This window comes from Engraulis encrasicolus, chromosome 23 (genome assembly GCF_034702125.1).
Source record: "Engraulis encrasicolus isolate BLACKSEA-1 chromosome 23, IST_EnEncr_1.0, whole genome shotgun sequence".
Taxonomy (NCBI): Eukaryota; Metazoa; Chordata; class Actinopteri; order Clupeiformes; family Engraulidae; genus Engraulis; species Engraulis encrasicolus.
In genome coordinates this window covers 8807793-8820116 of record NC_085879.1, presented here as the reverse complement: position 1 = coordinate 8820116, position 12324 = coordinate 8807793, and the positions used below count along the sequence as shown (strand labels likewise).

The window sequence follows — 12324 nt, the reverse complement described above, 5'->3', positions numbered from 1 at the left end:
CCCCAGTTTCTCTGTTGCAGCATCCGTTTTGAGATGCAGTACTCTTTGGGCAAAATGACTATCAGCGCAGGAATGTATAAATAGTTTGGTCTAAGTTCCTAGCCCAAATGTTTCTGTTGGCAGGGATACATAGAAAACCTGTAGTCTACAATTTGTCTCTGGACGAAATTTATGCACCTTCTTGTCCGGTATTGTTCCGGCACACTTCTCCTTCCTTCATTAGAAGTATCTTTATTCGCCCGCTCGGTTTTATCAGTCATCTTTTATGCTTTTCTTAGTGGACACCCAGGGGCGGGGAGAAGCGCACTGTTTTGGGGGGGAAGGGTTTTTGTGCGCAGCAGTCTGGCAGCGGGGTGGGCTGAAAGGCCCTGCTAGTCTATTCGGGGGCGCAGACAGCGAGAGGGAAAGCAACAGAGCGCACGCACACGCACATTACGGAGCTGCGCTTCCCACAGACAGACGCTCACTCCCTTTCAACCTCATCACCCTATATACCTTCAAGTGGATGTATGCAACAGATTCAGCAGTGGAAGAAAATATCTGCGTTTGGGTTGAAATGATGTTTTCCTAAGAAAAAGAGAGAAGGGACTGTTTTTTGCTTCTTCTTTTTTCTTCATAAGACACACAGGATATACGGCACAGTCGGAGGGACCCAAGGAAATACAATGAGCGGCGTACTATAACGACATTTTCCAAACTCTCTGTTGTGGAAATATTTGCCTTTTCCCTGGGCACTGAACACGGGAACGAAAATGATTCCAACCGCGGGCAGCACATCATTTTGCACTTCTTTTTTGAAACTTCTTCTTTTGTCTACATTAGTGTACTACAGCTCGTGTATGACTTTGAAATACAAAGTTTACGAGGAACAAAGAGTGGGAACAGTAATCGCACGACTGAAAGAAGATGTGTCATCTTATCTATCTAAACTACCAAGGTCAGTTACCCCGTTATTTCGAGCCATGCAAGGGGGGAGCACTCCATTCCTTTCCGTGAAGGAGGAAGACGGGGAAATAAGCGTCGGGACCAAAATTGACCGGGAAAAGCTTTGCGAGAAAAATCTCAATTGTTCTATCGAATTCGACGTGGTCACCCTGCCAACAGAATACTTCCAGTTGTTTCATGTCGAAGTGGAAGTGTTGGATATAAACGACAATTCTCCGCAGTTTTCCCGTGCCATCATACCCATAGAGATCTCGGAGAGCGTCCCACTGGGAACGCGCGTCGCCCTGGACAGCGCCACGGACCCAGACGTTGGGGAGAACGCACTTCACACGTACTCTCTGACGCCCAATAACTTTTTTAAAATCGACATTCGGACAAGGACAGATGGTGCACGATATGCGGAGCTGGTGGTTATCAAGGAACTGGACCGAGAAGTGCAAGCCAGCTACCAGCTACAGCTGACCGCGTCCGACGCAGGAATACCACCGAAGACGGGCACAACACTTCTTAAAATTAGCATATCCGATTCCAACGACAACAGTCCGGTTTTCGACGAACAGGCGTACGTTGTTGACTTGTTAGAAAATTCGCCTTTGGGCACACTGCTGGTCGACCTCAACGCCACTGACCCAGATGAAGGAAGTAACGGGAGGATTATATACTCCTTCAGCAGTCACGTCTCGCCTAAAATCCTGGAGACGTTCAAAATCAACCCGGACAACGGCCAAATCACTCTCATAAAGAAAGTGGACTATGAGCAGACAGCCTCCTATGAAGTTGACGTGCAAGCTCAGGATATGGGACCCAACTCCATCCCTGGGCACTGCAAGATCATCATCAGAGTGGTGGATGTGAATGACAACAAACCCAAGATCAACATCAACCTTATGACCCAGGGGAAAGAGGCTGTGGCCTACATCTCGGAAGCTGCCCCTGTGGATACATTTATCGCCCTGGTGCGCGTGGACGACAGCGACTCTGGCCTCAATGGCGAGGTGGTGTGCAAGCTCCATGGCCATGGCCACTTCAAGCTCCAGAAGACAAATGAGAAGAACTACATGATCCTCACCAACGTCTCTCTGGACCGGGAGAAGCGCTCTGAGTACAGCCTGACGGTGATCGCAGAGGACCGCGGTTCCCCAAGCCTTTCCACCATCAAGCACTTCACCGTGCAGGTTCTGGACGAGAATGACAACCCACCAGCGTTTGAGAAAAGCCGCTACGAGATCTTCAAGTCGGAGAACAACTCGCCCGGGGCCTACCTGACCTCCGTGGTGGCCACTGACCCAGACCTTGATGGCAATGGCCAGGTGACCTACACCATCCTGGAGAGCTCCATTCAGGGCAGCTCCATCTCCACCTACGTCACCATTGACCTGTCCAATGGCGCCATCTATGCCCTGCGCAGCTTCGACCGCGAGGATGTGGGCCGCATCTCCTTCACGGTGCAGGCCCGGGACAACGGTGCCACCACCCAGCTCAGCTCCAACACAACGGTGGTGCTGACCGTGCTGGATGAGAACGATAACCCACCCGTCATTGCCGCCCCCATGCTGCACAACCACACTGCCGATGTGCCGCTCTGGAGGTACGCCGAGCCAGGACACTTGGTGACCGTCATCCAGGCTACGGACCGCGATGCCGGGGCCAACGCCGAGCTAAGCTGCTCCATCACCGGTGGCAACCAGGAGGGCCTGTTTGTCATGGACGCCAAGCGCTGCGAGATCCGCACCAACGCCAGCGTGGATGGACTAGGCCGCGACGGGTTTGAAGTCGCCATCTTGGTACAGGACAGGGGGACCCCCACCCGACTGTCCACCCGAGCCCTCCTCCGCATCCACCTGCAGGAAAACCTGGAGAGTCATGCTCTGCCTCCGCCCGACCAGCCTACCCTGGACGTCTCCATGATCATCATCATCTCTCTGGGCGCCATCTGCGCCGTGCTGCTGGTGGTGATGGTGATGTTTGCCACGCGCTGCTCTCGCGAGCAGAAGGACCCGCGCCACTCGTACAACTGCCGTGTGGCTGAGTCCACCTACCAGAACCACCCCAAAAAGCCGGCCCGACAGATCCACAAAGGTGACATCACCCTGGTGCCCACCGTCAACGGCACCCTGCCCGTGCGGGCACACCACTGTTCGCCCTCGGCCTCTCCCAGCCCTGCCGACCGGGGACAGATGGGCAGCCGCCAGAGCCACCACAGCCGCCAGTCGCTCAACAGCCTGGTGACCATCTCCTCCAATCACGTGCCGGAGAGCTTCGCCCTGGAACTGGCTCATGCCACGCCCCCAGTAGAGGTGAGGAAGCTACCTGTAAGTTACCTATGTGTGTGAATGAATGCTTGTGTGTGTGTGTGTGTGTGTGTGTGTGTGTGTGTGTGTGTGTGTGTGTGTGTGTGTGTGTGTGTGTGTGTGTGTGTGTGTGTGTGATATAGAGTCTGTAAGCTTGTTTATCGGTTCAATCTATTTTGAAATATAAAAATAAGCCACTGAAATTGCCTTCAACACTACCTCCACTGATGTACATCTCTATAAGTAATGTGGCTGCACAGCAATTTGTAAAGAAATGTGAAAGTGCAAATGGATGCAGTATCATTGTTCTTACCGGTTGTGATGAATTGTGTTTGTTTGAACATTTTTTTTTCATTGTGATGCATGTTTTGTGTGTGCATAGCGTGTTTTTCATGGCAAGCTGCACTGTTCCATTCCCTGAGTCTCCAGCCCTCCTCTCATCATTCCACATTATTATTTTTTCCCCATCCATGCCTTGTGCCTTTGTGTCGTGTTTTGTGTGGTCCATCATTATTCATTTTTTATTTCCATTGTTTTTCCTTCTTTATTTCCTGTTCCTTTCTTTCCCCCCTCCCTCTTTTCCTTTTTTTTCCTCGTCCTTTTGTTTCCTCCTGTATTTTTTTCGACTGTAGCAAGTCTCACAGCTTCTGTCCATGCTCCATCAGGGCCAGTATCAACCCAGACCCAGTTTCCGTGGAAACAAATACACCAGGAGCTACAGGTAACCAATCACGCTTTCCCTTAAATGCCACTGTATGAAATGACAGATTTTTTTTGTTCGCTTTTAAAATCAATTAGTTTATTTTAGGCCTATCTATATTTTCACAATGGACCTTGTCAGGCTGTTAAAGTACAGGAACCATCCCTACGCCTCCATTTTAGAAATATGCAGGAGAGCCGTATCCAGTCACACACATTTTCTCACATATTCTAATATTAGCAACGTTTTATCCCCACGGGCTCCCATCTTGTCAATGTTGACTGATGCATGTCAGATATCAGATACGCACCATGCATTTACCTATATTAAGCACTTTGCTCACATAGAAGAGAAAAGAGCTGGCCTCTCTTGTGAGCATCTCTTGCATGCAAAAAAAGTCTATTTTGCTGTGTTCACTTCCTCAGAGCGACCAAAGTCCATTATATATAGTGGTTTGAATAATATAGAGTTGAAATTGAACTTGTATCTGGACTATTTTAAGGGTGAGTTCGCTGAAATCTTTCCTAAATGGTGCTGTTGTCTTGCTGTGTGCAGGTACGCCTTGAACGAGATGGACAAGTTCAGCCTAAAGGATAGCGGGCGTGGGGACAGCGAGGCCGGGGACAGTGACTGTGAGATGGGCCGCGAGTCACCACTGATGGGAGAGGGGGGCTACCACGAACTCTTCACCCCTGATGGACAGCCCAGACCTCACCCAGGTGTGTATCTCTTGAGTGTGTGTGTGTGTGTGTGTGTGTGTGTGTGTGAGAGAGAGTGTGTGAAAATCTCAGTCTGTTTCTCTCTCTCTCTCTCTCTCTCTCTCTCTCTCTCTCTCTCTCTCTCTCTCTCTCTCTCTCTCTCTCTCTCTCTCTCTCTCTCTCTCTCTCTCTCTCTCTGCCTGTCTCTTTCTGGTATGAGTGCTTGTTTGTGTGTGTATGTGTTTGTGCATCTGCTTGTGTTTGCATGTGAAAAATGTCAGAAATGCGGTCTGAAAGATGGCATTTCTTGCAAGAGGTTGAAAATGGTGAAGGTTACAGCTAGGGAGCACAGTGACACACACACACACACACACACACACACACACACACACACACACACACACACACACACACACACACACACACACACACACACACACACACACACACACACACACACACACACACACACACACACCATGCAGCCAGACAGACATTTAAGCATCATCAACCAATCTTGTCAGTCTGCCCGTTTTAATAATAACCTAGTTTTTGGTCCAAACATTTTTTTTCATCTCGCTCTATTCCAGAAGATAAAGGCAGAAATTGTAGCCCTGCCTCTTATCAGCAAATTGTGATGACTGTGAGGTGTGTGGGGGAAAGCGGGGAGGGAAAGAGGAAGGGGGGGGGGAGGGGTAGAAATAGAGGAAGAAGGAAAAACAGATTCACTACAGCTTCTTTCAGATGAAGAAAGACAGTGTCTTAATCTAAAAAACACAATTATTTCTCAGCGCAGATTAAGCTTGCATGGGTTTGAGCGAGTATCTGCCCTTTTTTGAAAGGCAGCAGCATTTTTTTCTCTCTCTCTCACACACAGTAAATCAGAGAATTTAATCTTTTATTCCCTCCTCCTTTCATCCGGCAACTCAAAATCAGCACACAGCAAGGCTCTGTTTTGCAAATGCACCAGATTCGGTTTTTATTAGCTCTAAGATGTATAATAAATGGCCCTTTCAACGTTAATGGAGCAATAATGAAGTCCCCGGTACACGACTGCATTACAGTGCATGTTTAATGAAGAGTATAAGTTGGCATATTTGATTTGTCTAATATATTCCTCATAGAGTTTGTGGAAGAAGGACAGAGAGAGAGAGAGAGAGAGAGAGAGAGAGAGAGAGAGAGAGAGAGAGAGAGAGAGAGAGAGAGAGAGAGAGAGAGAAGGAAGGAGGGAAGGAAGGAAACGTTTCAAATATTCCATGTAATATTAAGTAGGCCAAATCAAAGGGGTAAATTGGTGTTGTTCCTTGTTTGAAGTATTTCACCGAGTTTCATCAAGTCTTCCGCATGAATTCAATGTGTCTGAGGTGGCATTAAAAAGCCCTGACACAATTACTCTGAGGCCACTCTTTCGCTCCTCTATTGTCAGGCCACTAATAGATTCACTTTCACACAAAAGCATATCAGGCAGCTGCAACTCAGGAAAAAAACAGAGCAATTGCCTTAAGGGTTGGGCAGATGCATTGGATCTATTCATTACTCTTCATGACATGTTGTCTTGGACCATGTGGCTCATCACATAGAATACGAGGGCTCCCTTCACCCAACACCCAGACACAATCTAAACGTGTCAAACAATTACGAAGTTGGCTCTAAATAAATGGCAACATTGGCAGTTACCACAGTGCAATTTTTGACTTAGCGTCATGTGGTTCAGTGTTGCAGTCCTGATTATGTTTAATGCCAACCAATGAAGAAAGGGCCTTTGTCTCATCTCTCTCTTTATTTTTTGTGTCCTGCAACAGCCATGAAACTGTGCACGGAGGAGTGTCGTGTCCTGGGCCACTCCGACCAGTGCTGGATGCCTCCACTCGCCTCCCCGGCCTCCTCAGACTACCGCAGCAACCTGTACATCCCCGGCGAGGAGAACCCTCAGCAGCCGCCCGTCCCCGAGACGCCGCAGGCCACCCTGGACACCCTCCAGCGCAAGAAGAGCTTCTCCACGTTCGGCAAGGAGACGTCCGCCGGCGACCGCGTCCCCGAGGGCGAGGAGGCGGAGGAGGCCGTGGAGGACCTGTGCGGCACCTCGCTGCTCTCCGAGATGAACAGCGTCTTCCAGAGGCTGCTGCCGCCCTCCATGGACACGTACGGCGAGTGCAACGAGGTGTCGGTGGAGCAGGAGAGGCCGCCGGTGGTGCAGCGCACCAGCGGGGGACCCGTGGGTATGGGCTCCCTGGAGAGGAGGAAGGGCCACCTACCGGGCAAGCCCAATGCGGCTAGCTACCAGCAAGGCGTGGTGGCGGCCTGGGCGGCCAACACGCACTTTCAGAACCCGGGACACGCGCCGGGAAGCCACATGAGCGGCTTAAACGGGCCCGCCCTGGCGGCGAGCATGGCGCTGGGTGGCGGTGGCGCCCCAGTGATGCCGCATGCGGTGGGGGCGCCCCTGCCTCCTCCTCCACCGCCCACCTCAAAATGGCTGCCGGCCATGGAGGAGATCCCCGAGAACTTTGAGGAGGACGAATTCGAGTCTGTGCTCGGCCACCTGCAGGGCAAGCGGGCCGACAGCCGCAGCGAGATCATGGACGCTAGCGAGCTCGTGGCCGAAATCAACAAGCTCCTACAGGATGTACGGCAGAGCTAGAGCTAAGGGCCACAGCCGAGGCTGCTCCAAAGACTAAGACTATTCCTCTGCCATGTGACTCTACGATTGGTTCTTCTGTCTTACTCACTTTCTATCTCTCTTTACCTTCTGTTATTCCGTGTCTCTCTTTCTCTCTGTGAGAAATCCTACCACCCCCCTCTATCGCCAGAGGGGGAGCTGTGGTGTGGAAAAGAAGAAGAAAAAAAAGAAAACTAGAACAAGTAACTGAAGAACAGGACCTGCAATTGTCGTTAAAGTTGCAATTCTGAAGTATCGTGTTTTTGGTGAATGCTAAATATCCAAATAATGTTTGTATTTTCTTGTTTGGTACACAGTGTACGCAGTGTGAGTGTATTTATCTTTGTATTTTAAAAATACAATTTGTATTCTTTATATTTATAAAAACAAAACCTGTAAATAACTTTAAACAATCAGATGTCTATTTTTATATTTGGAATGCATGTTGACACAAGTAATCAGAAGACATGCATCTGTAAATCTTCAATATTTAAGTACTTCATGTTTTTATGTCTATTATATATAAAATTATATAAGTATATGATGGCTTGGGGCACACTATTATTATGTATTGGGGCGGGGGGGTAGGGGGATGCACAAAGAAAGTATGTTTTTTTCTCCTTTTTTATAAATGGAGCATGTTGTGTTTTTGTATACTGTAAATGGTGTATCCTTCATGTATTGTGTCATAACTTTAACTTATATTTAATGTTTGGTGGAGAGCAAAAGAAAATAAAAGCTAAATGCTGGAAACTTAAAAGTCCTGTGGTGTTGGTGCATATCTGTGTGTGTGTGTGTGTGTGTGTGTGTGTGTGTGTGTGTGTGTGTGTGTGTGTGTGTGTGTGTGTGTGTGTGTGTGTGTGTGTGTGTGTGTGTGTGTGTGTGTGTGTGTGTGTGTGCGCGTGCGTGCGTGCGTGCGTGTGTGTGTGTGTGTTAGTCTGTGTGTGCTTTTCTGTGTGTGTGGTGCTTAAAATATACTATGGGCTGGTTTCCCAGATGCGGATTAGGAGCAGCTTTTCAAAAAAAATGTCCAGGAATAGGAGGACATTTTAGGCCATTCCTCTTCCTCTCTCTCAGTTTCTCCCCTTTTCTCTCTCTCTCTCTCTCTCTCTCTCTCTCTCTCTCTCTCTCTCTCTCTCTCTCTCTCTCTCTCTCTCTCTCTCTCTCTCTCTCTCTCTCTCTCTCTCGTTCTGCCACTCTGCATGTGTATGCCCAAGTGTTATTGTATGCGTATGTTCTTATGCCAGCGCAGTTAGTGGCCAGTTCAATAGCTATGGCCTTGACCTCACCTCATAGTCCTTCCTGCATGCCAGACAAATCAGGGTCCATCTCTCCCAGCATCCATGGCAGTGACTCACTCTCTCTCTCTCTCTCTCTCTCTCTCTCTCTCTCTCTCTCTCTCTCTCTCTCTCTCTCTCTCTCTCTCTCTCTCTCTCTCTCCCTCTCCCTCCCTCCCTCTCTCTCTCTCTCTCCTTTCATGCCTCCCTCCCAACAACTACTGCTGCTCTTGGAACAGTCCCCAGTTGTGCTGCAGCAGTCCAGAGAAAGCTAACTCTGGAAAATACCTTTAGCAGATCAAGACCAGTGTTCTGGCCCAAAACAATGAGGCCCCTTGTGTGGACACTCTCTCTCTCTCTCTCTCTCTCTCTCTCTCTCTCTCTCTCTCTCTCTCTCTCTCTCTCTCTCTCTCTCTCTCTCTCTCTCTCTCTCTCTCTCTCTCTCTCTCTCTCTCTCTCTCTCTCTCTCTCCCTCTCATACACAGCCAGTATGTTCATCGTTGTCCACCTCACATGACATCCCTGCTGATCCTCCTTGGGAATACAAGCTCACATGATCCCATTAAACATGCACGCATGTTTAGGTTATGGTCAGTCATTCATGGAGATGTCTGTAGGGGGAAAACCATGTACTTTTCCCATCCCTGATGTGAGGTACTTGCATGGATGGATATAATGTATGAAAAATAGCTTTGTTGGGTCCTGCCGTGGCCAATCTGTAGGACACTCGTCTACCATGCGACTGACCCAGGTTGGATTCCCGGCCTGGGTCCTTTCCCGACCCCTACCCATCTCGCTCCTCATTCGCTTCCTGTCCATCTCTCACACTGTCCTGTGAAATAAAGTTGAAAAAGACCCAAAAAAATCATAAAAAAAGAAAGATAACTTTGTCAAAGAGCTTATTTTGAATCACTTGGAAGGGGAGGAGGTACAGGATGTTGGCTTAAGACCTCGTTTTGGATACCATCTTGTGGTCTAGATATAATCATAACTGATTCCTATTCACAACAGTCTGCCCAATAAACCTGCCTGATCCAGTTTTAAAGGAATGTGACGCGCATTTTCCCAGGCAGCAGTAGGAACTCTCGTCTTTGCTTTATGTGTGTTGGGTTTGTGTGCCAAGATGACTGATTGTCCTGTAAGAGTGCATGGGTGTGATTTTCTGCAAGAATGTCTTCGAGTATTAAGGCGCAGTGGGTTTTGTGTGTTTGTCTCTGAATGTGTGAAGCTGTGGGCAAAGTGACTGAACAGCCATTCATTTTTTTTCCCCCACAAAAAATACTTAGTTCGCCTTGGGTGCCCCCTGCTGGTGAAAATGCTGAACTGCATATATTTGAGCTTTTATTATGTGTGTTTATGAAGGAGGGCGAGCATAATGGTGGCCTGCAGCCAGCCAACAAAGAGCCTTTTCTCCCCTGGCAAGCGGATCTCTGAGGTGTGAAAACCAACACAGACAGCGACGTGGGTTCCAAATATAACACTGCACAGCCGCAGTGGCCCTTCCTTCCCAAATTACACCCTCCTTCATCGTGCCAATGGAGGTAATATAGGCAAGCCGAAACCTCATATCGAATACCGGTTGTAATTTTGGCCGAATGCATTTGTCATGTATGCCTGCGAGAGTTCAAGGAGTTTATTGTCATTGTCAATGAAGTCAACGAAATTGTGGGTGGAGCAACAACACTGCGTAGTTTGAAGTAGGCCTATAGAAGTAACCAAAAAGAAGTAGTCAAATAAAGTCTAAATTCATGAAGTATATCATGAAGTATAATAAATTAAAGTAAATAATAGTAATAATATGAGTATTAACAAATTAATCAAGTAAGTGCTGTTGCTATGTTTAAGGTGCACACAACACACAACACACAACACACACACACACACACACACACACACACATGTATGCACACATGTATGAATACACAAAATCAATAGGATGTTACAGTAGGCCTAAGTGCCATCCCTTAAAAGGAAAAAAAAACACAGAACACCAGTCCAGAGACCTATGTAAGAGCACTAGAATTAAGCAGTCTAATGGCTTCAGGGTACAGGCTATTAGAAAGTCTTGTAGTTCGTGCCTGTAATGACCTGTATCTTCTGCCTGAGGGAAGCAGTTGGAACAGGTGGTAAGCAGGGTGGTGACAGTCTTGCAAGATGTTTTGCACTCTTCGTAGACAGCGTGTGGTGTAGATTGTACCTATCTCTGGGAGAGGTGTCCCAGTGATTCTCTGTGCTGTTTTTACCACACGCTGGAGTGCCTGCTGGTCTGCTTTTGTGGAGCCAGAGTACCACACCAAAGACCCATACATCAGAACGCTGCTGATCGCACAGTTATAAAAGTTCACCAGCAGCGGTCTGGGGATGTGATAGCCTCTTAACTTCCTCAAGAAGTAAAGTCTTTGCTGGGCCTTACCCACGGCTGAGGCTATCTGTGTACCCCAGGACAGATCATCAGCCACAGTCACCCCCAGGAATTTAAAGCTGTTGACCCTCTCCACCACCTCTGAGCCGATGGAGAGGGGTCTGTGAGGGGTCTTGTTCCTCCGAAAGTCTACAATAATTTCCTTGGTCTTTTTGGTGTTTAGGGCCAGGTTATTGTTGTCACACACCATGATGCCAGATGTTGTACCTCCTTCCTGTAGTTCGTCTCATCGTTGTTTGTTATCAGTCCAAGAACGGTGGTGTCGTCAGCGAACTTGACTATGAGGTTGGAGGGGAAAGAGGCAGAGCAGTCATGGGTGAACAGGGTGTAGAGCAGAGGGCTTAGAACACATCCTTGGGGCGCGCCGGTGTTGATGGTAATAGTGGATGACATGTGATCACCTACTCTGACCCTCTGTGTGCGATCAGTCAGAAAATCCACAATCCAGTTGCACAAGGTGGTGTTTAGTCCCAGCTGGTGTATTTTGGAACGAAGACTGTAAGGCCGGATGGTATTGAAGGCCGAGCTGTAGTCCACAAAGAGGAGACGTGCATAGGTGTTCTTTTGCTCCAGATGTTCCAGGAGTGTGTGAAGCACAATGGCGATGGCGTCCTCTGTGGAGCGGTTTTCCCTGTATGCGAACTGAAAGGGGTCTTGTGATGGTGTAGTGGCCGCTTTAATATGTTTCATGACCAGTCTCTCCATGCATTTAGCAGGAATAGGGGTGAAAGCAACAGGCCTGTAGTCATTGAGACCTGTGATGTGGGACTGTTTGGGAAGGGGAACTACTGTGGCGGCTTTGAAACAGGCTGGGACCCAACCAGTGGACAGTGAGGTGTTAAAAATGGAGGTAAAAAATGTCTGTGAGTTCTGCAGCACACTCTTTGAGAACCCGGCCCAGCACTCCATCTGGTCCAGGTGCCTTCCTGGTGTTAATGCTGCTAAGTGCACATCTCACCTCATGTGTGGTCAGGACAGGAGCTGGATCTGTACTAGGTAGGGGGGGCAGGACAGGGTCTGTGTTCTCCCTGTCAAAACGGGCGTAAAAAACATTTAATTCCTCAGCCAATGTAGGAGAATTAGCAGAGGGGGGATGAGTATTGCTTTTGTTGCCTGTTATGGCCCTGATGCCTTCCCACACCTGCCTGGTATTTGTGGTGTCAGCAAATCTGGCTTCGATGTGCCTTCTGTGTTGTTGCTTTGCAGTGTTGATGCCCCTCCGCAGCGCAGTCCTGGCACTCCTGTACGCCTCCTGGTCACCAGACCTAAATGCAGTATTCCTATGTCGAAGCAGCTGTTGAACTTCTTGTGTCATCCATGGTGGTGTGTTGG

At 48.5% G+C, this 12324-nt stretch overlaps 1 protein-coding gene across 3 annotated transcripts; it reads left to right on the top strand.

Moving 5' to 3' along the window:
* The first annotated feature begins 401 nt into the window (after positions 1 to 401).
* On the top strand, positions 402 to 7844 carry pcdh18b (protocadherin 18b). 3 transcript variants are annotated; one of them, XM_063189541.1, is made up of 4 exons: positions 402 to 3242; positions 3902 to 3957; positions 4492 to 4655; positions 6437 to 7844. In XM_063189541.1, exons 1-4 carry the CDS (start codon positions 753 to 755, stop codon positions 7273 to 7275), a joined length of 3549 nt encoding a protein of 1182 aa, XP_063045611.1. In that variant the 5' UTR covers positions 402 to 752; the 3' UTR covers positions 7276 to 7844. The 3 variants fall into 3 exon arrangements, with proteins under 3 accessions (XP_063045611.1, XP_063045610.1, XP_063045609.1); XM_063189540.1 differs by having other exon boundaries at positions 3869 to 3957; XM_063189539.1 differs by having other exon boundaries at positions 402 to 3257; positions 3869 to 3957.
* Positions 7845 to 12324: the final 4480 nt, after the last annotated feature.

Excerpts from the sequence above, each read along its gene's own strand:
- pcdh18b (XM_063189539.1), top strand. The coding sequence starts at position 753 with ATGATTCCAACCGCGGGCAGCACATCATTTTGCACTTCTTTTTTGAAA. Across the intron at positions 3,958-4,491 it reads AAATACACCAGGAGCTACAG|GTACGCCTTGAACGAGATGG; the intron begins GTAACCAATCAC and ends TGCTGTGTGCAG. Across the intron at positions 4,656-6,436 it reads ACAGCCCAGACCTCACCCAG|CCATGAAACTGTGCACGGAG; the intron begins GTGTGTATCTCT and ends GTCCTGCAACAG.